This window comes from Gallus gallus, chromosome 8, assembly GCF_016699485.2.
Source record: "Gallus gallus isolate bGalGal1 chromosome 8, bGalGal1.mat.broiler.GRCg7b, whole genome shotgun sequence".
Taxonomy (NCBI): Eukaryota; Metazoa; Chordata; class Aves; order Galliformes; family Phasianidae; genus Gallus; species Gallus gallus.
In genome coordinates, this window is record NC_052539.1 from 5098486 (window position 1) to 5122971 (window position 24486).

At 41.0% G+C, this 24486-nt stretch overlaps 1 protein-coding gene across 4 annotated transcripts; it reads left to right on the forward strand.

Annotated features, from left to right (window-relative positions):
- On the forward strand, window positions 1-23760 carry SELE (selectin E). Of its 4 annotated transcripts, XM_046898195.1 has the most exons (14): window positions 392-569; window positions 6267-13441; window positions 16853-16932; window positions 17372-17758; window positions 18462-18569; window positions 18696-18881; window positions 19125-19304; window positions 19856-20038; window positions 20144-20323; window positions 20728-20913; window positions 21594-21701; window positions 22163-22184; window positions 22294-22348; window positions 22719-23760. In XM_046898195.1, the coding sequence occupies exons 3-13, from the start codon at window positions 16896-16898 to the stop codon at window positions 22331-22333; spliced, it is 1617 nt and encodes a 538-aa protein (XP_046754151.1). In that variant the 5' UTR covers window positions 392-569; window positions 6267-13441; window positions 16853-16895; the 3' UTR covers window positions 22334-22348; window positions 22719-23760. The 4 variants fall into 4 exon arrangements, with proteins under 4 accessions (XP_040560933.1, XP_046754151.1, XP_040560931.1 ...); XM_040704999.2 differs by lacking the exons at window positions 392-569; window positions 6267-13441 and adding an exon at window positions 1-176; XM_040704997.2 differs by lacking the exon at window positions 6267-13441.
- The last annotated feature ends 726 nt before the right edge of the window (window positions 23761-24486 follow it).

Below are 24486 nucleotides of genomic sequence, written 5' to 3' on the forward strand. Positions count from 1 at the left end.
GACAATGGGAACATTGTAGTAAGAACCAGGATGTGAACCAGTCTGCACCAGCACTGTGGTCTCAAAAACCACCGAGAGAGCCAAAGGTGAGAAGGACACCAGGAAACCTTCATGAGGAAGACTTAGAGAAGACCTCTGCCCAGGACGACCAGAGAGCAGCACGCACGTGCACAGAGGTGGGATGTAGTATAATAATTTCCCCAACTAATTGAAATATTATGATGAGTTCTCTGGACTCTTTAAGCAAGCCCAACCCACCTTTTGTGTAATCCTATCCAAGATTTTGTGTATTAAATAGGTGACTGATAGGTGGTTTGGTGTGCAAGTAGGAGGAACAATCCCCCCTTGCACCTGGTGCTGTAATAAACATACCTGCTTTATAACCTTATGTGGGTTATAGAGTTTGATTCCACACATCAATTTTGGGGAGCCAGGCAGGAGGCACTCTGTTCAGCTGTGGGACCGGCTGGAGAGAGGGGACCCCATTGGCACACCCCAAGATTTTTCAGAAGTACTCCCTCCCCTTACCTGAAAACTGTAGGAACAGACAAGAACTATCAGCAGACCAGGTAGGTTTAGATTGTCTGGGAACCTGTAAGTCATGAAGAGACGTCCTACACAAGGAGTAGAAGAGCAGGGAATATTGAATAAGAAACCAGGAATATAAATGAAGTAATGGGACCAGTTATCATAATTGAGTAATTCTAATTGACAGACCAAATGCTGAATGCTTGTGTAAGTTGAAAAACTGTATTGCTTGACTCGTGGGTCTTGAAGGGAGTGTGACAAACTGTTTTAATGGTATATGGAAGTGAGTAGTGGAATTGTGGAAAAAAAAAAAAGGCAAAAGTTTTAAGGAAAAACAGTGAATTTGAGATATTAGAGTTTGTGATCTCTGCCAGCTAAGGCACATAGGTGCTGGCATGAGAACACCCCTGCAGCAGAAGACTCCTGCTGTAGACAGCGTGTTACTTGCAAATGGGAGGGAGGTAAAGGTGTAACTGAAATATATTAGTAGTGTTTGTAATTATGAAAGTTTGGAAAGTGGGGGGGAAAAGAAAAGAAAGAAAAAAAAAAGATTTGGAAAAGGCACAGGTTGAGGAAAGCAATGTAACAGGGATGTCAGGACTGAGAAGAGAGGTGATGGATCTGGAAAAAACAATTGAGGAACAGAGATATTAGTGAAAGAAAGAAACTGGGAAGAACAATAGCAGCTGCTACAGTTGCTGCCCTATGTCAGGGCCCTAGCACCCAGAGATCCCCTTGGTGAAGAGGTACGAGGGACCTGGAAGGACCCAGGGAGGGTTCTGCCTCCATTGGACTGAAAGCAGTGTGCAAATAACAGAGAAATGGGACACTGGTGGAGAAGCTGTCCCAAGCTGAGGGGGAAGGGAACCGTCTCTGATCGCATGGATGACAGAACCTGGGAAGTTTACCCTATTAGACCAAATGCTAGGGTTAAAGTGGTTAAATTGCAGCTAGAGGGGACCTACTGATGGAAAATTTTAAGTCTGGCTTTAGCACAAACTAGGGAAAAAAACCGTTGTACCCCCAGAAGTTACAGAAATCTTGAATCAGGTACACCCAGGAGTGTGGACAAGAGGGACACCTGGCAGAGCTAAAAATGCAGCCCCAATAGAAGTTAAGTTAAAAGCAAGGGCCAGCCCAGTCAGGGTAAAGCAGTGCCCCTTGTAGGATACAAGACTGTAGAAGGATAAAAAAAAGAATAGAAAACTTTTTGGACTTTGGATTATTAATTGAATGTGAATCCAAATATGACACCCTAGTCTTGCCAGTGAAAATTGGGCAGCAAGAGCTATGATTTGGTACAAGACTTGAGGTCAATTAATAGAATTGTTGAGGATATACACTTAGTGGTGGCAAATCCTTACACTTTTATTAACCAAATTAAGGAATGAGTAGGTAGGGTTTACTGCTCTGGACTTGAAGGATGCCTTTTTCCACTTGGTTTTGCCAAAGAAAGTCTAAAGTTATTTACCTTTGATTAGGAAAACCCCAATATGGAGAGAAAAGACTCGGTTAACCTGGACAGTTTTACCCAGGGTTGTGAGAAAAGCCCAGTGATTTTTGAGAACCAGTCAGCTCCTGAACCTGAGACTTGGGTTCATCGATGGAAGCAGTTTTGTGAGACAAGGACAAAACCATTACCTGTGGGGACTTCCGCTCAGAAGGCTGAAATAATTGCCTTGACAAGAGCCTTAAATATGTGGACAGATGCTAAATATGCATTTGGGGTGGTACACACTCATGGTACCATCTGGAAAGAGCAAGGTTTGCTCACACGCATGGAAAACAAATTCAGCATGATGTAAATCTACCAAAGAGCGTGGCTATTATACATTGTAGAGGACATCAGAAAGGTGACACTTTTACACAGGAAATTGGAAATAAGATGGTGGATCAAGTGGCAAAACAGGCAGCTGAAGGGAAAGAAACTGGTGTACTGGCTTGAATTCCAGACAGTAAACTTTAAATCTCTTAATCTGAGTCAGAACCTGTAAAGTATTCTAGAGAGGATAGGGATCTAATTAATGATTTAGAAGGGAAGGGAGCAAGCTGACAGATGTGTGCATACCCCGATAGACGCATTGTTGTACCCTTTAGTGATTCTAAGGGAACATAATAAACATACTGGGGAAACAGACTCTCGTAAATATTTAAACAAAGTAATTGTATGATTCTGGTACCAGAAACGGGGTACAAATGGGGCCTGTTGGGAAAGGGAACCTTCCAGGGCAACAGTGGCAAATTGATTTTTGGAAATGCCAAGAAAAGGGGGGTTTCATTATATGTACTAATCAATACCTTTTCAGGGTGGCCAGAAGCATTCCCTTGCAGGACCAACAAAGCCAAAGAAATAACCAAGGTGTTGCTGCACGAAGTAATTCCAAGGTTTAGGGTTCCTGCAACTATATCCTCTGATCAAGGAACTTTTTCAGTTCTCTTTTTGAAGGTGAAGATCCCAATTGCATAGGTGCCATAGCTTCGTAGTTGGTGCAAATTGCGACCAGCATACTGGTGGCTGTGTGGAAATGGTAGGGACAGAAAGTCTTTTCCTGATCATTGGAAAGGTCATTGCATGGGAGGATGTCTGGCTCCACAAGATGAGATTTTTAAAGCGCCTCAGGGGTTGATATCCCTTTGGTAAGATATAATACTGGATATCATAGTTTTATAAGGGCTTTGATCACTACTCTGGGGGTAGCCCAGCTAGAGAGAGCTATTGTAAATATTTCGATAGAAATGGAAATAATAGCAAATGCAATGGCTGGCTTAGGTAAGTTAATTAAAGGAAGTAGTCCTCCAAGATAGGATGGCATTGGATATATTAACTGTTCATAATGGGGGGTTGGGGGGTTGCACCCTCATCAATACCAGTTGTTGCACCTATATTGATGAGCACAAGAAAGTGGAAACTAATATCAAAAGAATTTGGGATCATGTGAAAACCCTACATTTGGTCACCTAAGATGACACATCCTGGGGCAGTGCATTCTCCAAGCTATGGGAGAAACTAACTTCCTGGTTGCCAAAGCTAGCCTGGATCAAACAGCTGTTTGTGATCCTCTTGGCTCTGATTTTCATGGGTCTGATAGTCTGGCTCATGTTGAAATGTCTTATGAGAACATGCAGGCAAACTGGGAATAGCTATGAAGTGTAGAAGAAGCATCCACTGTGGCAGAGAGTGGAGGAAGGTAAATATTTTGCTAAGACCCTAGAACAGAATGGAATTATATAGCAAAAGAATTTGCTAGGGTAGGAAGAAAAGGGGGAGGGAGGGACTTGACACGTAGACATAAAGCAAAATTGCTTATGCAAACCACTAGTCTGACACCTGCAAGATATAGCACTTATGCAGAGACAACAGGAACATTGTAGTAAGAACCAGGATGTAAACCAGTCTGCACCAGCACTGTGGTCTCGAAAGCCTGAACCTCCCCAGGTGCAACCCATTACCTCTTGTCTTATCGCTAGTCACCTGGGAGATGGGAGAGAATCTTATGTAACTGGAATGAAGGCTGCTTAAGCTTGCTTTGTTCAGATTTGTCCAGTCCAGTAGTAAGGCCTGCTGGGTTACGGTAGTGGTAGCCTTTTGAGTGTGTGTCACTCAATCTAAAAGGCATGTTTTTGTTTTGATAGTGTCTCTGTATATAGCTTGCTTGTTAGTTGTTCTGTCTACTGATATGGTGTGATATTTGATGCTCTCATGTTTCTCTTGTTGAAGTTAGTGCTTAGTAGGCTCTGTAGGAATTGCTTGTTTGAAAAAAAACAACTCATTATTTTTAACTGGAATAGGATATTTCCTTCCCTGGAGCATAGAAGTGTGTTGTGCAATCTTGGCTCTGGAAAAATGCTTTGCCCCGTGTCGGTTGTGATACACAGAAAGAGCTAGCAACAAACGATAGTAATGCTGATGTGCAAGGCTGGAGATGGCGGTAGAAATCCTTATGGCACACCTCAAACAGGCTAAGCTTTAAAGTGATTTGTACTTAATAACAAGAGCAGGTGTCTGGCCTTGACCTGAGTTGAGTTTGACTAGAAACAGGCAAAGCTGAACTTTGTTACGTTCCTCTTAATGCTTTTGTCTTCTTAAGCACGCGCCTTAGCCAAGAGTAGTTTCCTATGCCATGTTGGGGTATAGGAGCTTCCTGCTGGATTCAAGGCCAAAGACAAAACCCCCTCTGTTGGTAATTTCTACTGCGTCACTTTGTGGGCCTCAGGAGTGCAAAGAGGATGGCATAGGGCAGCAGGGGTCTCAAACCAGAGACTGGCTGACTCCTGCAGAAAGGGACTTTCCTTTTCTAATGGGCTTACTCATATCTAATTGTGGCAGAGTTTTCAGCAGTGCTCTCTGAAAAATGAACATTTTCTTCTTCATTTGGCCGGGTGACATATTGTGTCTTTACTGTCCTAAAACCATTGTTCTGAGGAGAAGTATAACAAATATCTCAAACTAAATAGCAGAGAATGGATGGGGTGAGGATTAAAATAAGGTACTGGATATTTTTCATGATTAGTTGTATCCAGACCATAAGAATAAATGTTCCAACACATTTTTTTTTTCTCTTCTGTGTTACGTGCTGGGCTTGCTTTCCATAATAATTTGCAGGCTTTGGATTGGACCCAAATGACTGTAAAGTGTCACCATGTATACATTTCCTATCATCTACAAGTCTTGTAAAATTCCCCTATTCATACACTGGATTGGTTTGTGCCAGTATTGCAGTGTATTTTTCAGTGTATTGAACTGTTGGGCTTAATGGTGTTTGAGTGTGACAGCTTATGTGGTTAGCTGTTATCAGACTGAAACTGGCTCATCCAAACCAAGTTACTGATTGAACTAGTGCATACAAACCTGGTATCCCTTCCCTTTGTTTGGCTTGCTCCTTCCCTTTTCTTTTGCTATAACGATATATGAGATGGCTATTTAAGACTCTGCTATCTGGATTCCTAAAACTTTCATTTCTTAAAGCAGAAGGGTTGAATCTCTTACTAGCCCTGCCCTTAAATGTAACTGAAAAAATTGTACACAACAGGGCAAATTTGAGCCCTGGGATTCCTGAGAAAGCAATGAAGAACTGTTTGCCCATCTGTTTGTTGTTGGTTTTGTATTTCTTACTTTTGGTTTGTGTGCCAGTGGCTGCATGAATGGACTTCTCATTTAAATGTTTTTGTGCATGCAAAGATTAGGTGTTCACAAAAGAGAATATCCACAGAAAAAAGGTTCAGAGCTTCTACTGTCATTAGTCCAGTTCAATTCTGTGTAGTCAGCAAGAGTATTTTTCAATTGGAATGGAGACATGAATGTTCTTTTAAAGTTTGGGCAAAACATTACGTGCAGCATTTCAACTCTTGTTCTGGGTTGAGTGTCAAGAGTCCACCTCTGAGACTGAATTTCATTTTGCCTCAGACTGCACCATTCGGACACTCATGAGTGTCTGAGACGACTTCTTTCTCCTGCATTTCTTTGTTCTGTGTTTTTCAGTCTTCAACTAACATTACTAAGCTGAAAAGTTAAGTACCCAATAGCTGATGATTACAAAAACACACTGGTTTCCCTTCTTGAGTAACCTAGGAACAAAAAGGATCACTGGAAAAGTCTGGGTAGAAAGTTGAACTGGGTAACTTGTGCATGAAGATTTATGGTATTATATCTGTGATTAAAAGATAATGTGGCCTTGAGTAGAGTTTTTGAGAGGCTGCTGTTAACTTGTAGACAATTGTCATTTGCTTTGTCTATGTAGATTGACATGAGGGATGGGGAAGATGTGGCCGTACTTCAGTTGCAATGGAAGAAGCTGAGGTAGCAGAAGCCATCTGCCTGCAGAAACATGGAGCTGGTTTATCCTGCCAAAAAGAAGAGTCTTTCTATGGTGTGGGTCTCAAACCTGTTATTTCTAGCTTGTTTTCAGTGCTCAGACTGTCCTAGTTCACTTGCATAACGTCATAAAAGAAGGACACTGACTTGTGTTTTAATATCAAATGTAACATTTCATTCCAACAGGAAAAAAAGAAAAACACCAGAAAACCAACCAAACAAGCCTCACCCCCACCCCAAATCTTATTTTACAAGAGTACGAGAAAATAAATGTTAGTGTTAAACAACTGCGTTAAATATACACTGTGTTGCAGCACAACTAAGGAGCTCATCATGGGATTCTCTCAAGCCATTAGACCAATCCAGGTTATCAGGATCAGGAAAAGGGAAACAATCAATTTGAAGTTCAGCATTATAATTTTTTCCTTTTATTGAGTTCTGTGACAGTAGTGCACAAGATGTAAGGATGTGTTTCATCTGTTTTTGTATTACAGGAAAGCATTAAGACAAAATTTTTAAGTAGGTGATTTCCATCATGTGTAACTCTCGTACAAGAGAGAAAATAAAATGAGGGTTAACTTTTAGCTGCTCTCACAAACTCTTTATCTCATGCAAATGAAATACTGTTGTACCCTATACATGTCATGGACATCTAGGGCCACAGGTCTGCTTTGCTGTGTGGCCCACTTGTTTTAATAGGCTTTGAATGAAGATTTTTCTTCAACAACTGTTGGTTATCAGCTCCTCAGATTAGCACTGAAAGCCAGATCAAATACAGGGTAATAACATTATCTCTCTGCATATAATCATCTTCTGGATCTGTGTATGTATTGGCAGTTCAGAAGCTTGGTCTGTGCACAGAAGAATGCATGGCAACCTCTGGGATGCAGGATTGTACAGAGTGTCTGCAGGATCCTTTATATTTGACTTTTCTGGAGAATGCTGTCATACAAACCCTTTCAGAAACCAAACAATATCTGTATCAGAACCATCACATTTTTTTAATTTCTGCCCTTTTCTATAACCTCATTTCTCCACTGGCTGGAAATTCATCCCTAATATCCAGTTTTCATTTGCTCACAGATGGTTTGTATCCATTTGGGCTTTGTACTGACTTTATCCACTTGTGTACAGAAGACTTAGGATCAGCTCCTGTGCTTACGTGGCACTAATAAAGAGCACATCACATTTTGTGAGCTTTTCTAGCTGCTACTGCTTCCCTGGTCTTAAATACCATCATTGCTGGGCACCTGGGAAGACAGTGCTGCAGGGAGGCACTCTGTCCCTCCTTAGTCATGGCCATGAGTGTGCAATTGTCTAGATCAATGATAAAAAATAGAATGCAGAAGATGAATGAGAATGTAATTGTATGAAGACTTACTTGCAGAATTCTGGGTATGGATTGATTGGGGAAAATGCAAGTGCATTTGCTCTCAATTTTATTAGTGAAGAGAGTACGGATCTCGTTTGACTTAACCTTTAGATAAACCTATGTCTTTGACTCCATAGAACATAGAGCAACTCTCAACTTACTTAAACATAGGTATTTCCTTATATTTTGACAATAGGATAGCTTCTCTTTTGTAGCTTATACAGTCTAACATGGATTTTGTCACTTAGAAGAAGTTCAAATAAGCTGAACTCGTACCTGCTTCAGGTAAGAACATTTCTTTCAGGTCTAGTATCATTTTGTAGAAGTAATATCATATATATCATATATATGATACATATATATGTATCATATAGAAGTAATAATCGCTTCACTTCCCGTTGATCCAATACCTATTATGAAAGTAATCTAAGCTGATTGTAAAGAACCAGACTCTGCTACCAATCACAATCATATATGATTATAAAAGATGAATAAATGGCTATTGATATCATTTACCACAAAAGGAAAAAAAAAAACTTCAAATAATTTGCACCAAGAAGGTTAAATTTACATCAAGGATGGTGGAATGAGGATCCGTCCTTGCTTTTATTTGAGAGAAATGTCTTTGTGTGCACTGCTCTTTAGACTGGAGCATAAAAAGCACATCAAAAGATTGAGTCTAGTCAATACTCTGTTGCCTTTCCATGAAGTGGAGCAGCTTCAGGGGAGAGGACACCCATGCTTCCTGATGAGTCAAGAAATCTAGAAGTGGTGGAAGAGCAAACACCTCACTGGAAAGTTGAAGTATTGTTTTCTGGCCCACTAAGTAAACAGTGTTTAAGTGACCTTGATACCAGCTAACAGGAAATTTGAGAAGCCTTGTGGCACTGTTACTTGTACGGGAAACAATAAGAGCGTGGAACTTAATACCATTGTTTTCAGTGTTAGCAGTGAACTTTATTCTTAAAACAAAGGCTATGTGCCTCAAGTTATCCTCCACTAGTGATCCTATGTTAAACATTGGTTTAACATAAAGCTACTTATCCAGCTAGTGGACATGTACTTCTTTCTTCAAATAATGCACTGATGTTATAGTGACAGCAACCTTGTGGTGAAGTGGATAGAGTGCTCCTGAATGACTACTTAGTTCAAGGCATTCTGTTAGCTTGTGATCTGAGAAGAGTCATGACTACAATGTCATTTATAAACGTATGCCTTTGCCAGCTGATCCTGGGTCAGGTTCTCGTTGCTGCACACTTTTTCCTTGCAACTGCAGAGAACATTGCCTCAAAGATTTCAGATACTGAGTGGTAAGATCTCATTTCACAGTACGTCTGTAGCTTGGGTGGTGATTCTTTCTGCTGCTTGGTTTTATAAATGACATTTGACTTGAACCATAGTGTTTAAATGTAGAGCTTTAAATATGGAGGCCAGCATCACCCAAAGCATCTTTAGGGTACAGAATCCAAAACTTCTAGATACTTCAAAAATTTGGACTGAACTATCTGTACAGGCCTCGTTTAACAGATTTCTTCCTAAAGCAGTAGAACTCGTGGAGTTGGTAATTTAGGCTGAAAAGATCTGGAGAAACCTGAGAAGTTATGGCATTGAAGTATTACCTAACAGCGATTTAGCTGTGGACTGAAACACATTAAATACTGTGTCCATAGGTGTATGGAAATCTACCTAAAACTGATTTAAGCACTGAAAAGACCTGAAGTTTGGGCATCTTAAAGCGATGGTGGGATTTGTGAAGTGAGGAAGTGAAGGCGCTGCTCTCATCTGTTTTTGTTGTTTCTCCTTCATAATACTGCAGGCTGAGAATGGAAAGTTACATCAGCATTGCAGTGCTACTGTTTGTTCATCTGCAATCTGATAAATCAAAATGGTATTTTCTGGGAGCTCAGGAAATCAGAAGGCTTGAAAAGACTCATTACTTTTCTGACCATTCCTGTAATCTTTCTGGGAGAAACATAGAGAAAACATTTCACACAAAGACCACTTTTACAAGAACCAGCTGCCTACTTATCTCTTAATCCTGAAACACCCTTTTTACTCCTCTTATTTGCCAAAAGTTTAGCTGTTCTTCTCCTCACGGCTATTATCCCTTCCAGTATCATACGCTCACACATCTCCCCTGCTGAGGGCATGAGAGTATGGAATGGACCTGGGCAGTAAAATTAACATTGCCTGATCTGTGCATGGATCATAGTCATTCATCCATCCTTGTGTATGGAGGGTGGGAAGGCTCCAAGCCATAGGATCCAGCAGATAATTGTGTTCAGCATAGTATCAGCTCCACCTGCAACCACAAGCAACTAAGTTCTAGATGTTAAGACCAGCCTCACTTTTATCCTAACTGAAGGTGTGAGGTGCTCTGTCATTTACCAAGTTGTTTCCTCTGCTCCTGCACTCAGCTTTCTATTTCAATGGGCTGAATCACACCTTGCCAGTGCAAGTGATGATGGGCCTCTAGTTAGATTAATGAATGTGAATTTTGGCTCGCTTAGAGGAAATTGAGCATTATGAGTCACCTCAGAGAATTCCCGAAATAAGAAGAGGAGATAAGATTTTTGTCTCCTGGGATTTTGCTCCAGACAGAATGGAGACTGTCTTAGGCATCCTGAGAAATTCCAGCTTCTTTTGTAGCAGCAGTTGTATTACCTACTCTATTCACACTTAATGAGACGGAGGCTGAGGGATGAGTATGTCTTCAGAAATAATCTTTTCTTCCCATCAAGACCTCAGGGAAAACATGTACATTAGCCCTTTTGTCTCTGAATTTCTAAATAATTAGTGTTTCAAGCTCCTGTCTAAACAGGAAACACCTTCACTACTGGCACCAGAACTCCTTTTCCCCTCAAGGCTGGCTACAGCTTTCCTCTTCCATGGAACAAAGAGGAAGACTAGAGTTCTTTTCCAGGACTTCAAAATTTTATATAGTTTTACAGCTCTTTGCCATGGAATAAATGTCTACCATGCAAACTATTCTGACGTAAATACATTTGAAATATTTTCATATTTGAATGACAAATATGTCTACTATGTAAGAAATGGAACTGAGTTGCTCACAGTTATTTAATTCTCTATTTTGTCTTGACATAAAAGCATGATTAACATGCTTTAAGAGGAAGACTAGCTTAGAAATGTATAAATGGAGGTGAAACCTTTCAGGTAAAGAACCATCCTTTGAAGATATGGCCAAAAAAGTCTGAGTCTATGTCTGTATTTACATGTATATACTCAGGTTATCTGAGAACCTAAAGATCTGTATTATTTCTGTAGTAATAGCAAATTCCATTAAGACTTTTAATCACTTAAAATAATTTTAACTGCCTCCCATTTCCATAAGCTCCTGATAAAGACACTGACAAATTTGTCCCAAGCCAGGACTTAAATCTCCAGAGGAAGGAAAGTCTCCACGAAGACCTTCTGTTCCAGCACTGCTAAGGCTTTAGCATCCAGAAAAATGCCCTTTACAATTCTATCACTAAGTATCAATCCAACCACTATTTGTAATACACCAAGTGGGCATCAAGAAACATTCATTGAATCTCTCCTAAGAAGTCCAACACACCTTATATATTTTAGAAGATCAAGAGGGTTTCTGTTGTCTATCATTCTTTTCTGGCTGGAGGAGTCATTAAAACAGTTATAGATGTTCACTTTTTGCACATAGATACTATTTTCTGAACACACATTATTGGAACTGCAGTGCATCGAGAACTGGTAGTTGAGAAGATTAGATCACTTGCAATATGCTTGCAGGTTAGGCAAACAAAATGAGGGTGTCTGCAAGAAATAAAACTTTATTTTCTTGGTTGAAAATAGTGCAGGGTGTCAGGAGTATGATATGGCCCTCAATTCTTTAAAAAACAAAAAAGTATAAGTAGAACTTTGCTCTAGCTCTAAATAACGTATCGACTGTGTTGCTCAGGGTTTTACTGCATATTATCTGGTTTGCTTCCATGTTTTTGTTGATTGTTTGTTTGGATGAAGGTCATTGCACTGTTTTCTGAGTTTCTTCATTTCTTTCAGATTCTGTCTCTAATTAGTTAAAACCATTCTAAGCTTTGTATTGCTCTCTTGGAATCCTTGCTATTCCTCAAAAATTGGTGTCTGGATGCTTTCTGAGCATTTTAGGTGTTTTGCAATCTAGTGTAAGTTAGCTCAAGTCAATTCAGTATAAACCCTTGCTGGGCTCATTTGTACAGTCCTGAGACTGACCAATCTTTGAACAACTGCTCTTCAAGTAGTGGTGAAATGTGTTCATTTTATGATAATTTCAATTACCCATGTTTCACGTGTTTGCTTATAAGAAAGTCTCATGGAACAGTAGTAAGGGCTTTGATAATGGCAATCTGCAGCACACTATTGTGCCTTTGTTACTCAACCTTGACCTACTGACAAACCAGATAACTGGTAAAAACATGACTTCTTATCTGCAGATCTTACTCTTCTTCTGTGGATTTTTCAGTTGTTTTCCTTAGTATTTTCCAATACAGTTCAAGTATCGTTCTAGGTACCTATGTGGAGAACTTGGCTTCTAATTACCTTTGTTCTTCCTCTTTCTAGATGTAGAGAGACAATATTTGCTTTTCATCAGCCCTCTGACACATACCCTCAAAAGTAACTATCAAGAGATAATCTGGTTGGCTCCTTAAACGCTAATTTGATCGTATGTAACATAGAGGAATCTTCACTCCTGTCTTGCCGTGTTCTGACCTGTTCTCTTTTCCCACTGCATAACACTCCTGCAGTGAGTATCTGTTACCTTTTCTGTATATAGAAAGAAATTACATTTGACATGTCCTCTGTCAATGGCAGTCACTCTTTGAATAGCAGACCTGAGTGGTTTTACTTATTCTTACTCCTAATGTGTCGATATAGCTTTTGCTCGCCTGTTATTTCATGTAGTGTGTTATCAACTAAACTGTCCAAATAGAAAATTAGTTTCTATTGGGTAGCCCTTAATAGGCATCTATATCTGTAATGAAAAGAGGTAGTCTGGAGTATTCCAGTTCACTTTGAAAAAGCTGGATTTTAACTTGCGGAAATGAAGGCCTGGAGCACATAAGGACAAGAAGTGTTGAACACTTCTAAAAGCTTGACTTAATTTAGATGTAGTCTTCCGTTTTTTTTTGACAGAGGAACTGGATTAATTTCATGGAACCGTGTCTGCGTTCAAGTAGGCCAAGGTGGGAGCCAACAGCTGCACTCAGCTCAGAGCGGTGCAAGAAATTATGTTCTTTGTTATGTTCCCAAATCAATTGCTCAAGGAAGAAAGAGCGCAAATGAGAAACAAGAATGAAATGAGAGGTAGGCTGGATGGCATTTCTGCCTTGAGTACCTGCAGTTCAAAAGACACACCTGCCTCAGATGTACATTTTTTCCTATAGTATCTATAAAGCTTACAGTCCAACGTGAGCTTTCACTCTCAGGAATCCCAGTCTTCGTGAACAACACAGGAGTTGAAGTTTTTAAGTGCCTTTAACTTTAATGAGATTTTAACCACTGAGTTTTGTGCTTTTAAAAACACTTCTCAGGATTTTTTCTCTTTTTCTTTCCTTTTTTTTTTTTTTTTGGTGTGAAACTTCAACATTTGTATTTGTATTTCATTACATCAAAATGAGACAATATTTTCCTTGGATTAAAGAAAAAAGAAGAGCAGCCCCATGTCGGTGATGCACAGGGGAATGCTGCCAACAAAAAGAGGCGTTCTATTTTAGGTGAGAGTCTTTACAGACATATTGCTCTGGGGCTTGAGTGGTGTTTTTTAGGGTTTTTTTGTGTGTGTGTTCTTTTTTATCTACTGCAGACAAGAGGTCTCAAACAGTCCTTGTAAAGGAAGACTATTGTAAACTGTGAAACACACTCTTCCTTCCCCTGGAGATTCCAGTGGTGAAAACAATTCTGATATGGTTTCCTCCACTCAACTTCAGAGCTTCTGCTGAGAGAAGAATGAGCTTTTACCAGTAGGAAGCTCATAACACAACTTGAAGCATTGAATCTCCAGGAATGCGTGAAGGATTTTTCTCCTCCTGGATCTGCAGAGGGTATAAACTGTTCTGGAATTGCTTATAATTCCTCTATGCCTACAATTATAACAGCTGATCAATATTTTAAGAAAAGAAACTGACTGCCCTCCCAAAACATCATTTGTGTTAGTTCAACACTTAACAAACCCCATGAAATGTTGCCCTGCTCTGTGATGGGCTCTGCAAATACCTTATAAATCCCAGTCTGGGAGGAGACAGGCACAGACAGACAGGCTGGCAGACAGGAAATATTTTCATTCCCAATTTTCACATGAGCAGCTGAGGCTAAAGAAATCAGTCCTGTCCTGATGTCCTGTAAGTCTGGCTGTAACAAGTGAGGGTGGCCCAGGCCTGAGGTCACAGAATATGGCTGTAGAAAAGGCAAGAGTTAACCTCAACTTTCCAGAGTTTCTTGGTGGTTTGTCTGTGATTCTAGCTTTGCTAGATCACACCTGCTAGAAAGTACACCTCTCCCTGCAAATATTCAGTGTAAGGTTTTAATTCTCATTCTTAACATTAACTGATTTTGACAAGCTTTCAAGGACTTCATTGCAGCTTCTAGGAAAGTCGATTTTGATATTTGCAGCTTACTGTATACTACCTACTGTATTCTCTTTCCTTTGATGGCTTCCCTTAATAGAGATTTATCAAGCTATGGGTTCTCATAAACATTTTGCTTTTTTGCATAAAGCAAAAGGCAGTCCTTGAAACTGCTTTATGCCTTTACCCCGTCTACCTGTTCTGCTGTAATATTTATCAGCAGCAGCTCCAGGTAGAATAGAATGCTGATAGCTTAAGCTGTCAAGCTGTCAGCTGGTATTGAAAGAAATATCTTAACATAGTAACTCGCTTAGAAATAGGTTGATATATTTCCATTCTTAGGCACTTGTTATGCTGAATTCAAAGAGAATGTACTATGCCTTGTCCCAGTTTTGAGGGAAAAATCTGCTGAAGTTAGTATATTCCTTATACCTACCATGAATATACCCTACATGTGTCTACCCTAGAAGATACCCTATAGATAGCCTATGTGCATCCATCAGATAATAGATCCCATTTTCTGCATCATATTGTGTGGCAGTGTGCTGTCAAGACTGATGTGCATTGGATCTGTCATATCCCTCACCATCCCTGAGGGAATGGGTTAGTATAAAGGAGTAATGCTTTTGAAAGACCGAGTGAAAGTTCTCCTTCACTCAGACATGCTGAGAAACTGATTTACAGACTGAAGCCACACAGCTGTGATCCTGAATAAAAAAGTCCATGTTCAAACTCATACTGCTTATCAATTGCTGCTAGGATGCCAGCATCATGAAGTGCAGTACGGCATGCACCAGAATGATACTGATGATGAGCATGGATCTACATAGAATCATAAAATATCCTGATTTGGAAGGGACCCATAAGGGTCATTGAGCCCAACTCCTGGCTCCATGCAGAACCACCCAAATATCAGGCCACATGACTGAGAGTGTTGTCCAGATATTTCAACTCCTGCAAGCTCAGTGCCAAGCCCCTTACCCTGGGGAGCCTATTCCAGTGCCTGACCACCCTTTTGGTGAAGAACCTGTTCCTGATATGGCTATCATATCATAACGTGAGCATCCACTTAGTACTTCTTGGGGAAATGACATCAACTAAGATCTTAGCTTGGGATTCAGGAGCCACTGGAAGGACAGGCTGAGCCTCCAAAATATGTGTTTCAACATGTGCTGTATGAACTATAACTGTTCTACAGATCTGAAAGGGATGATGCCCTCTGTCCTCCTGTTGCTGACAGCAGTTGTTGAGACCTTTCATTGTTAAGCCTTGCTAAACCTTACCTGTAATGGTGAGTCTTTGTGCCTGGAATACTAGTTTAGCAACTGAACCATGTGCTGGCGTCTTCATGGTCACTGCCTAAGTGGCTGTGGAACAAGGGCTGAGGTGAGTCTACTGGTCAGGGCACAAGGGAGTAATGACACTTCCAATTGACCAGAGTTAGGACTGCTGGGTAATGTGGACCCTGCAACATGTCTTAAGTATCATGCCTTTGCATAGGGTGGAGAACCAAGCACATTCACCTACATACAGCCCTCAGCAGTACATGCTGTGTATCCAGAGGGATACATAGATGTATGGATAGCCCATAACCCCTCACCAAGCAGCTATAGCACAGTGTCCATGACTACTCAGGTGTGTGCCTTCATACCATTGACGCCATGTGACTGCACTATGCAGTAGTGTAATTAATCAGTGTATACACAATCAGTGTGTGTGTATTCAGTCTATGACTAGTATATTGTTTTGTCCACCTGAAATATTGCATGCACCTGGTTAGGAATTGTAACTATTGAGATGAGGATATCAGAATGTATTGTGCATGGTCAAAGCTAAGTCCACATTGTGCACAGTGTTCTGTGTCCCACAAGGAGGAGATTGACCAATGCTGCAATTTTAATCTTTTAGTCAACGAACCAGCTTTTAATTGTCAATGCCTTTCTTACTGAGATGCCAAAAGAACTGGTAGCAGCTTGGTGCAAAACATTCTCCTAGGAGAAAAGTTGGAATCTATTTATACAGCAAACTCTTTAGCTTTCTCGCTCCTTTCTGATATCCTGGAATTGTGTGCTTCCGTCAGTAAAGCTGTAATCTACCACTTGGCAGCTTGGCAGCACAGCATGGGAGGGCTGATTGGCGAGGGGAAGCATCAAGCTTCATGTGTGAGGATGTGATCCTGGGGTTTTCCAAGAAATTTTTTCTACGTAGAATTTCCCGTACTATGAACAACAGGCTGGCTGAGAGAATAAAAGGCTGTAGTAAAGGCAAGGGAGACACAGTCCAGACGCTTTGAGCTGAGCCTTATCTTCAAGTCCGTGTTCAGCAGCTCAGCAACAGAGAGCAGTCGCTGAGAAATACTACAGAGGACTTCTACAGCACCTGACCGATACAACTACAAGCTGTGAGTATAAGTGGGGTGTTTTATTATATTCTATGTCTCAGCTAGAGGAAACCTTACTTAATTCTTTAGAATGATTCTTTAAAAGTATGCAGAAAAGATTGCACAGGCAGTATTTTATATTGGATAGTAAAAAACAAATGTGTTCCTTTGATCTTTCATAGCCATCTGCTTAAAAGATAAAGAGAAGAGAAAACTCTCAGAGAAATGAATTGCCTGTGGTTCCTATCTCTTCTTGCTTACGGTAAGTGTGTATGTGTCTGCAGAAAACTATTTGAGTGGTAAGGTTAGTGCGTTTAGTTTTGAGTTTGGAATTAAACAGATAGCTTTTGAATCTGACCTAATTAGCTTGAGGCTAGATTCACCTAGAAAAAAGCTGTAGCTGCAATTGCACTTTATCCTGATTGCCTGACAGAAGTGTAATTGGCTCCTATGATGTGATACGAATTCTGCAGATCTTTGTATGAGTGGACATAGTTGGACAGGCTGAAGTTGCTATACTTGATGGTGACTTGCCTGTTTGGAAGCTTGTTGGTTAATTACTTGTAAAATTATTGCCACTAAATTTTAATGCTGTTTCAGATATTGACAAATGTGCAGTGTTTGTAAAGTTTGATGTATCCTTTTCTAGAGAAAGGGGGGGGAATGTCCAATACCAACTTTTTGCCATCTTTTCATTCTAGGGCTTACAATACTAGAGATGGTGAATTGTTGGACATACCATTATTCAGACACAAATATGACCTACAGAGAGGCAGAGTTGTGGTGCAAAAAGAGGTATACTAACATGGTTGCCATTCAAAACAAGGATGAAATCAACCATCTCAATGACTTCTTACCCTTCAATCCGAGTTACTACTGGATTGGAATCAGAAAAATTAATGGTACATGGACCTGGGTCGGAACAAACAAGGAGCTGACAGAAGAAGCAGAAAACTGGGCTTCAGGTGAACCAAATGGCAAAGGGAACAATGAGGACTGTGTTGAAATCTACATCAAAAGAGGGAAGGATGACGGCAAATGGAATGATGAGAAGTGTGAGAAGAAAAAGGTTGCCTTGTGCTATACAGGTACAGTATCATAAAGTCCATTTCAGTGAGCCCCTGTGGAGATGAGATAGTGGGATGGGTTGTTTAAGCTAGTTTTACATGCTGACTACCTGACTGTAAAGATCCTACACTTATCCTTACTCACAGGGTTGAGATTGCTCTTGTTCTAAGAGCTGGATTGATCTCACTAACCTTTTAGCCTCCAGAGTATTATACATCTTTTCTAAGCAAGCCATCAGGTCTCTATAATCAGTGGAGAGAAAATGGCTCTTTCAGAAGTTGGATTTCATCCCACTCTGAAGTCTGAGCTACATAAGAATCGCTGTTTTAGAGGTGTCTGTCTCTCTGCTGACTATAGTGCACTGGGTTAAATCTAACACTCTGTGTATATATATTATACACTCTATGTAGAGATTACTAAGGCTAGTAAGTAAAATACCCACCATCTACCTGAGAACAAGTGGCCATAGAGTTTCCCTTGGAATCCTTTCATTGTGAACTAATCTGTCAAAGGCATTGATTTCTGAAATGCTTCTGTAAAATGGCAGAATTGACTAATATGCCAAAAGTTCCTGCATTCCTTTTGCTTCACAAACTGCTTCTTTAGTGACAGAAAGATAAATGAAGCACAGGCCAGATTTAATTAGTGGCCATTGCTGATTATTTTATCTAATGGACTTCTTTCTTTCCTTCTTTTTTTTTTTTTTTTTTTTTTTTTTTGCAGCTTCTTGCAACTCATCTCTCTGCAGTGGCCGTGGAGAATGCATAGAGACTATTAACAATTACACCTGCCATTGTAACCCTGGATTCTATGGGCCGGGTTGTGAATTTGGTAAGATTACTACATCCTTTCTTCCAAGCAGGGAGATGGTCATGCTAGCTTAGTTCTGTTTGTCTGGCTTGATTTGCCTGCTTAACCAAAGGGGCTGACTGTGTACTTTCTTGTGTTTCTTTGAAGTTGAGACTTGTGATCCACTGAAGAAACCTGATCACGGAAGCCTTGAGTGCAACCATCCGTTGAAGGACTTCAGCTACAACTCGTCATGCACAGCTCAATGTGAAGAAGGCTATGAGCTGAATGGATTGGAGTCAGTATATTGTACGTCTCATGGAAACTGGTCTGGCCCACTTGCATCATGCACAGGTGAGCTTGTCAAGCAATGGAAGATGAGATTTCTGCATTATACACAGCAACACTGAAGTCTACGGAGCTCTATTAATGGATACAAACTGAGATTCTGGCCTAAATCTAAAGCTGTTTCCATGCATTAGATATGTTACTAAGTTTCAGGAAAGAAAAAATGCTTTTTTTTAAGTTTATCCCCAGCTAATGTCTGTGCTGTCTATTATGCTTCTGTGCTGACTGCTGTTGTGATCTGTGTTGCAGCTGTGAGGTGTGATGCTGTAACCTGGCCAGAAGAAGGTTCTGTGAACTGTTCTTATGCAGATCCCACCTATGGCTCACGCTGTGATTTCCGTTGCCGAGAAGGCTATGTCCTGGAGGGCCCATCCAGCACTGAGTGCATGGCACAAGGACAGTGGTCAGAGCCATTCCCAAAATGCAAAGGTGAGACTTAGTGGGTTAGAAATCATCTGTTAAACTTAAGACTAGCTCAAATAGTCTGGAAAGACTAAATAATTCAAGTATTGTCAAATATTAACAATAATCCCTGGTACATTTATAGTATTTCTCTTAAAGAGGTTTCAAGATAAAGATCATACATCCTGTTGTATTAAAGTGGAAATAGCAATACAAGTTGAGAAACTACACTTGGGAGCTGTGCTCCCTGCAGAAGTGGTAACAGACCGTTGAATTGGAGTGTTCTGGTAGGAGCTCATCATCTTCAAATGGGAGTCTACACCCCAAAAATGGACCTTATAATCTGGAGCCAGTATTAGGAATAGCTTGTATGCTTTAAATACATATTTAAGAGTTCTGGCTTCACAGTGCAGCGTGCTGTAATTCCTGTTAACTGAGACATTGCTGGGGGTGAAGGGCAGTACTATGGCCCCGTAGGGGAGAGCTCCAGGCAGGATGCAGCCTCTTGTCATCTGAAAGAGGAGCATTTATTCTGACCTACTCCAAGCTAATATCTGTGCTGTCTCTTATGCTTTCAGCTGTGACCTGCACTGTCTTAAAAGCACCTGCTAATGGCTCTCTGAACTGCTCCCGTTCCTCTGAGTTTACATGGAATACCACCTGTGAGTTCACTTGTGAGGAAGGATTTGCTCTGACAGGACAATCCACGCTGCACTGTGGCTCTTCTGGGGCCTGGGACAAGCAGCAGCCATCCTGTGCAGGTATGTTTTTCCATACCCACCTGAGCCCTTAGGGCTATCAGCATTGACTGGCATGTTGAATTCCTGAGGCCTCTGTGCTGACTGCTGTTGTGATCTGTGTTGCAGCTGTGAGGTGTGACGCTGTAACCTGGCCAGAAGAAGGTTCTGTGAGCTGTTCTTATGCAGATCCCACCTATGGCTCACGTTGTGATTTCCGTTGCCGAGAAGGCTATGTTCTGGAGGGCCCATCCAGCACTGAGTGCATGGCACAGGGACAGTGGTCAGAGCCATTCCCAAAATGCAAAGGTGAGACTTAGTCGGTTGGAAAATATTTTCTTGTCAGTGTGCAATGCTCTGAAATCCTATCTCTGAGAGTCCAGGTTCAATTCAATCAATATCCAACACTGATTCAGTGTACAAGATAGTATCATGGCCTCACCAGAGGTTAGCTCTTGGCAGGATACCTCTTCTTGTCAGCTAAAAGAGGAGTATATTATGCTGACCTGCTCCAAGCTAATGTCTGTGCTATCTCTTGTGCTTTCAGCTGTGACCTGCCCTGTTTTCAGAATACCTGCTCATGGCTTTCTGAACTCCCCTCACCCCAAGTTCAAATGATTTTGAACATACAGTGTACATTTACCAGTACAAACAGTAGGGTCAAAGACAGGAAAGGTGTTTATGTCTCAACCATTTCTTTTTCTTTATTTCAGTTGTACAGTGTGAACCGCTGAAGTCTCCTGAGAAAGGCTCTATGGATTGCATACATGGTGCTGGGAACTTCACATATAACACGGCCTGCCACTTCAGCTGCCTAGAAGGATGGAATCTCAATGGATCTCGTGTTCTTGAGTGCAGTCATTCAGGAAACTGGAGTGCCAGTCTGCCCACATGTGAAGGTATTCTATCTGTGACTAGCCAGAAAAAGATGTCACTGGGTTCCTGGCCAAAGTAGGAGGTATGGAAGGGTGGAGGGGATAACAGCAAGCAGTGAGTTAGAACTTGTAGTGCAGCACACAAAGGAAGAAACCTAATGAAATCTCTGAATATGATCCTTGAAAATAAGGAGGAACATTCCTGATGGGTCTGGATGGGAAGCCTTGATTTCTTATCAAAACCAAAAGCCTCAACCTGACTTTAGGCATTTTTTGTGTGTTCTTAACTACAATATTTCTCATGCTGAACTATTTCCATGTTAATAAAGAGCTTTTATAGAGAAGTACGACATTATAGAAAAATTTGCATTAATCAGCCTGCTTCTCGGTGGAAGAAGTTTGTAGATTTATAAATCAGATGTGAGAGCTTCTTGAGTGAGCGCCTCACAGAGCTTTTCTGTGAAGGGCTGTAAATTTACAGGGCAAAAGTCTCCCTTTCCATCCAAGCCAGTAAGAGCTCTTTCCCTCTCCCCAGTAAGAATATGATTGGCTCACCTGATGTGCTGTAGGTCCCAAGAGCTCAACCCCACGCTATTTGGGCAGAATTCAGATCCTTGAATAATTTTATTGATTTCGGTCGGGCTCTCAAAGAGGAGGAAACCACGTGCCCCTTGATCTCACTGTAGCTGTTTTTCTTCTTTCAGCTTCTCAACAAGTTGCCTATGTCACTGTGGGCATAGCAGCCACCACTACCTCTCTGCTTGCCACAGCATCATTCCTCTTTTGGCTTGCAAAACGGTTACGGGGAAAAGGTGAGCAATTGGACTGTTTCCATGTATTTTATTTACCTTCCTGAAATTTGTTTAGTGGGGAGGAAAAACCACCAGACCTCAAACATTTGCCTTTTGAAAAAGTGAAACTATTCACGTAAACAAATTCCAGTGTTACTTTCTGTAAGCCTGCATGTGTGACATGTTTGGCTTTAGGATATACATTTAAAAATCTGAAAGAGTTAAAAAAAAATAATCAAGAAAACAAGAATTAGAGGTGAAAAAGCCAGTGGTTATTCATCAGTAATTACTGCCAGGGAAAGTGAATGGGAGTTTGATTTGGGGCTAATGACAATATAGTAATAATTAGCTGTGATTTCCGTTGCTGGATGAATGGCTTTTTATCAAATATTCAGATAAGGGTTTTTAATAGGAAAAAAAAAGTTTGCAAGAGAGGGTTTTCCTCTTGAAATGCTAATGTTTTTTTCTTTTTCTTCTTGCAGCAAAGAAATTCACTCCTGCCAGGTAAGCTGTCCCTCAAAAAACAGCATGAAAAGCATTGCAATCACTTTGCTAAAATCCACTAGGTATAGAACAGTTGTCACTAAAGTACTTCTCATTTCTGTTCTTATAGCAGCTGTCAGCACCTCACTACTGAATGCCAGAATGTCTAACTCCAGGTGTTTCAGGTAAGCACACGAGATAGCTGCATTCCCAAACTCTCTTCCTTCTAATCACAGAAGTAGCTGGAGCCTACTAATTGCTGCACACTTGCAAAAATAGCAGTATGTGCTTTGTGGACCTAACGTGCTTTTTGCCACTGCACCAAAGTTCCTAAGGAAACTGATAGATTTATTGAATGACCATTTCTGAATCAGCTCCTAAGGAATTATTGTGCTATGCTGTCTATGCTATGCTATGTCTGTCTAGCTGTATAATATTAGGAACACTTTGGTTCATTCTTGCTTCCTGCTGCATACAAAATTCCTCTGACGTGACAGCAAGTACAAATCTGTGCCAGTTTTTCCAATTTATAGAGGAATGTTCTTCTCTCTGCAGGAATTGAAGCCATGTTTGCTTATGTCTCAGAGATTTTCAGGAAATGAAACTGCATGCAGATCAGCAGCTGACCAGATGTTTTTACCTCTTGCTGACAAGATGATTCACCTTGTGTATTGCTCAAATTTTGAACTCAAGCTGTCTGGCATTTCCATAGAAGACTAAGAAGCAGAGAGCAAAACTCTGGCCTTCTGGCAAAACACTGTCTACATTCACTCATGTAGTTATCATAACTGGGAGCTTGCCATGTCTTGTCCAGATGGTGAGCATATAGTAAGCTGCTGCCTAAGGAGGAGGCTGGTTTCTCCTCTGGTCTACTAGGTGAGGTACCTAGGTGAGGTGAAGACATGCATTATTTCACATCACTTATTACACTGCTGGAGATGTCTCCTCTGGAGACATTTGGGTTATACTTGCAGAAACAAAATAATTGGGGTTAAAAACATTCTCTGAATTGCTTTGTAGCCATTGATCTGGCTTATTGTTGAAGTCATTTTATTTTAAGATGTTCCCATATGCCTGAAATGATATAGGCAATTATCTGGGTTTCTGCTGCATGTTCCAGAAAGCCTTTGGACTTTACTGTTTTGTTGATGGCACTGGGAATGGTAGTGCTTGTACTAGGTACTCTGGTTTCTGAATGCAGCAAGTAGATGGGAAGTTCTCATCCCCATGGGATTGTGCACTGTAATACAGATGTGTGAATGTAAATATTTAATTTGTTGTGTAATTTTTACCGAGGATATTTCTGTGCTGTTAACTGCAAATATATTTAAAACACCTGTTCCTGATCTGGGCCCAGGACATTTTAAAACAGGACAGAAATATGCAGGCATGTAATCGTATGAACATAATTTACAGATAAAATGGAAGCCTCTGATTTTTATATATGTTGCAAGTATGAATTATTGTGCTGTTAAAGGACTTCAAACGAGAGTCTTAAGTTATGTCTAAGTTATAAATTAATCATCTCTGCTAGACTTAGAATCTGATGTGTATTGTCCTATTTGTAGCGGTATTTAATAAACTGTTTTAAACATAATGCTCCCTCTCTGAAAATGTCTGTCTTTTACATGTGCCCTGTGGATATGGCTTCAGCAGCAGAAAGTCAGGGTGGTGGGGGAAGATGGTTAAATTGTAAGACTGGAAGCTTGTACTTAGCTTTTCATGTTTTCGTAGTAGTCAAGGAAAGAGCAGCCGGCAGATGGCACTGACTGCCTGGGAGCCAGCACGGCCATGGCTGGACTCAAAACCAGCATTTCTGGTCCTGAAAGGAAAAGAAGGCTCAGCATTGCATCCCATAAAGAAAGCGCTTGGACCAGCAGTGAGCTTCGAGACATGCATGCTCAGGAGGGAGAGGAGAGCAGAAGGAAAAGCAAGTGGGTGACCTTGGTGCACAGTTAACTGCACGAACCACTTAGCTCATACAGGCCTTTTGCAGCCCATTCTGCTGGGAAGTTAGCGAAGGGCTGGGAGAGCACGGGCTAGCAGGTGAAAGCACAGCTCTGGGACGTGTGGTGACTGATTTCTGGGGACCTCCACTCCCACTCTGTCTTGGGCTGTAACAAACACTGCCCTAGGGTAGCGATGGCCAGGTGCTGCTGGGGCAAAGGCTGCCCTTCCCCAGCCCTTGACGCATCCAAGGAAGCCAGCCTCTGTTGAGGTGTGCTCCAGCCCTAGGCAAGGCTCAAGAGAAGCCATCAGGCCAGCTAGCAAAGATAGTCAGAGGTTGCTGCACCAAGATGAACAGGGTCCATTGCTGTTTATC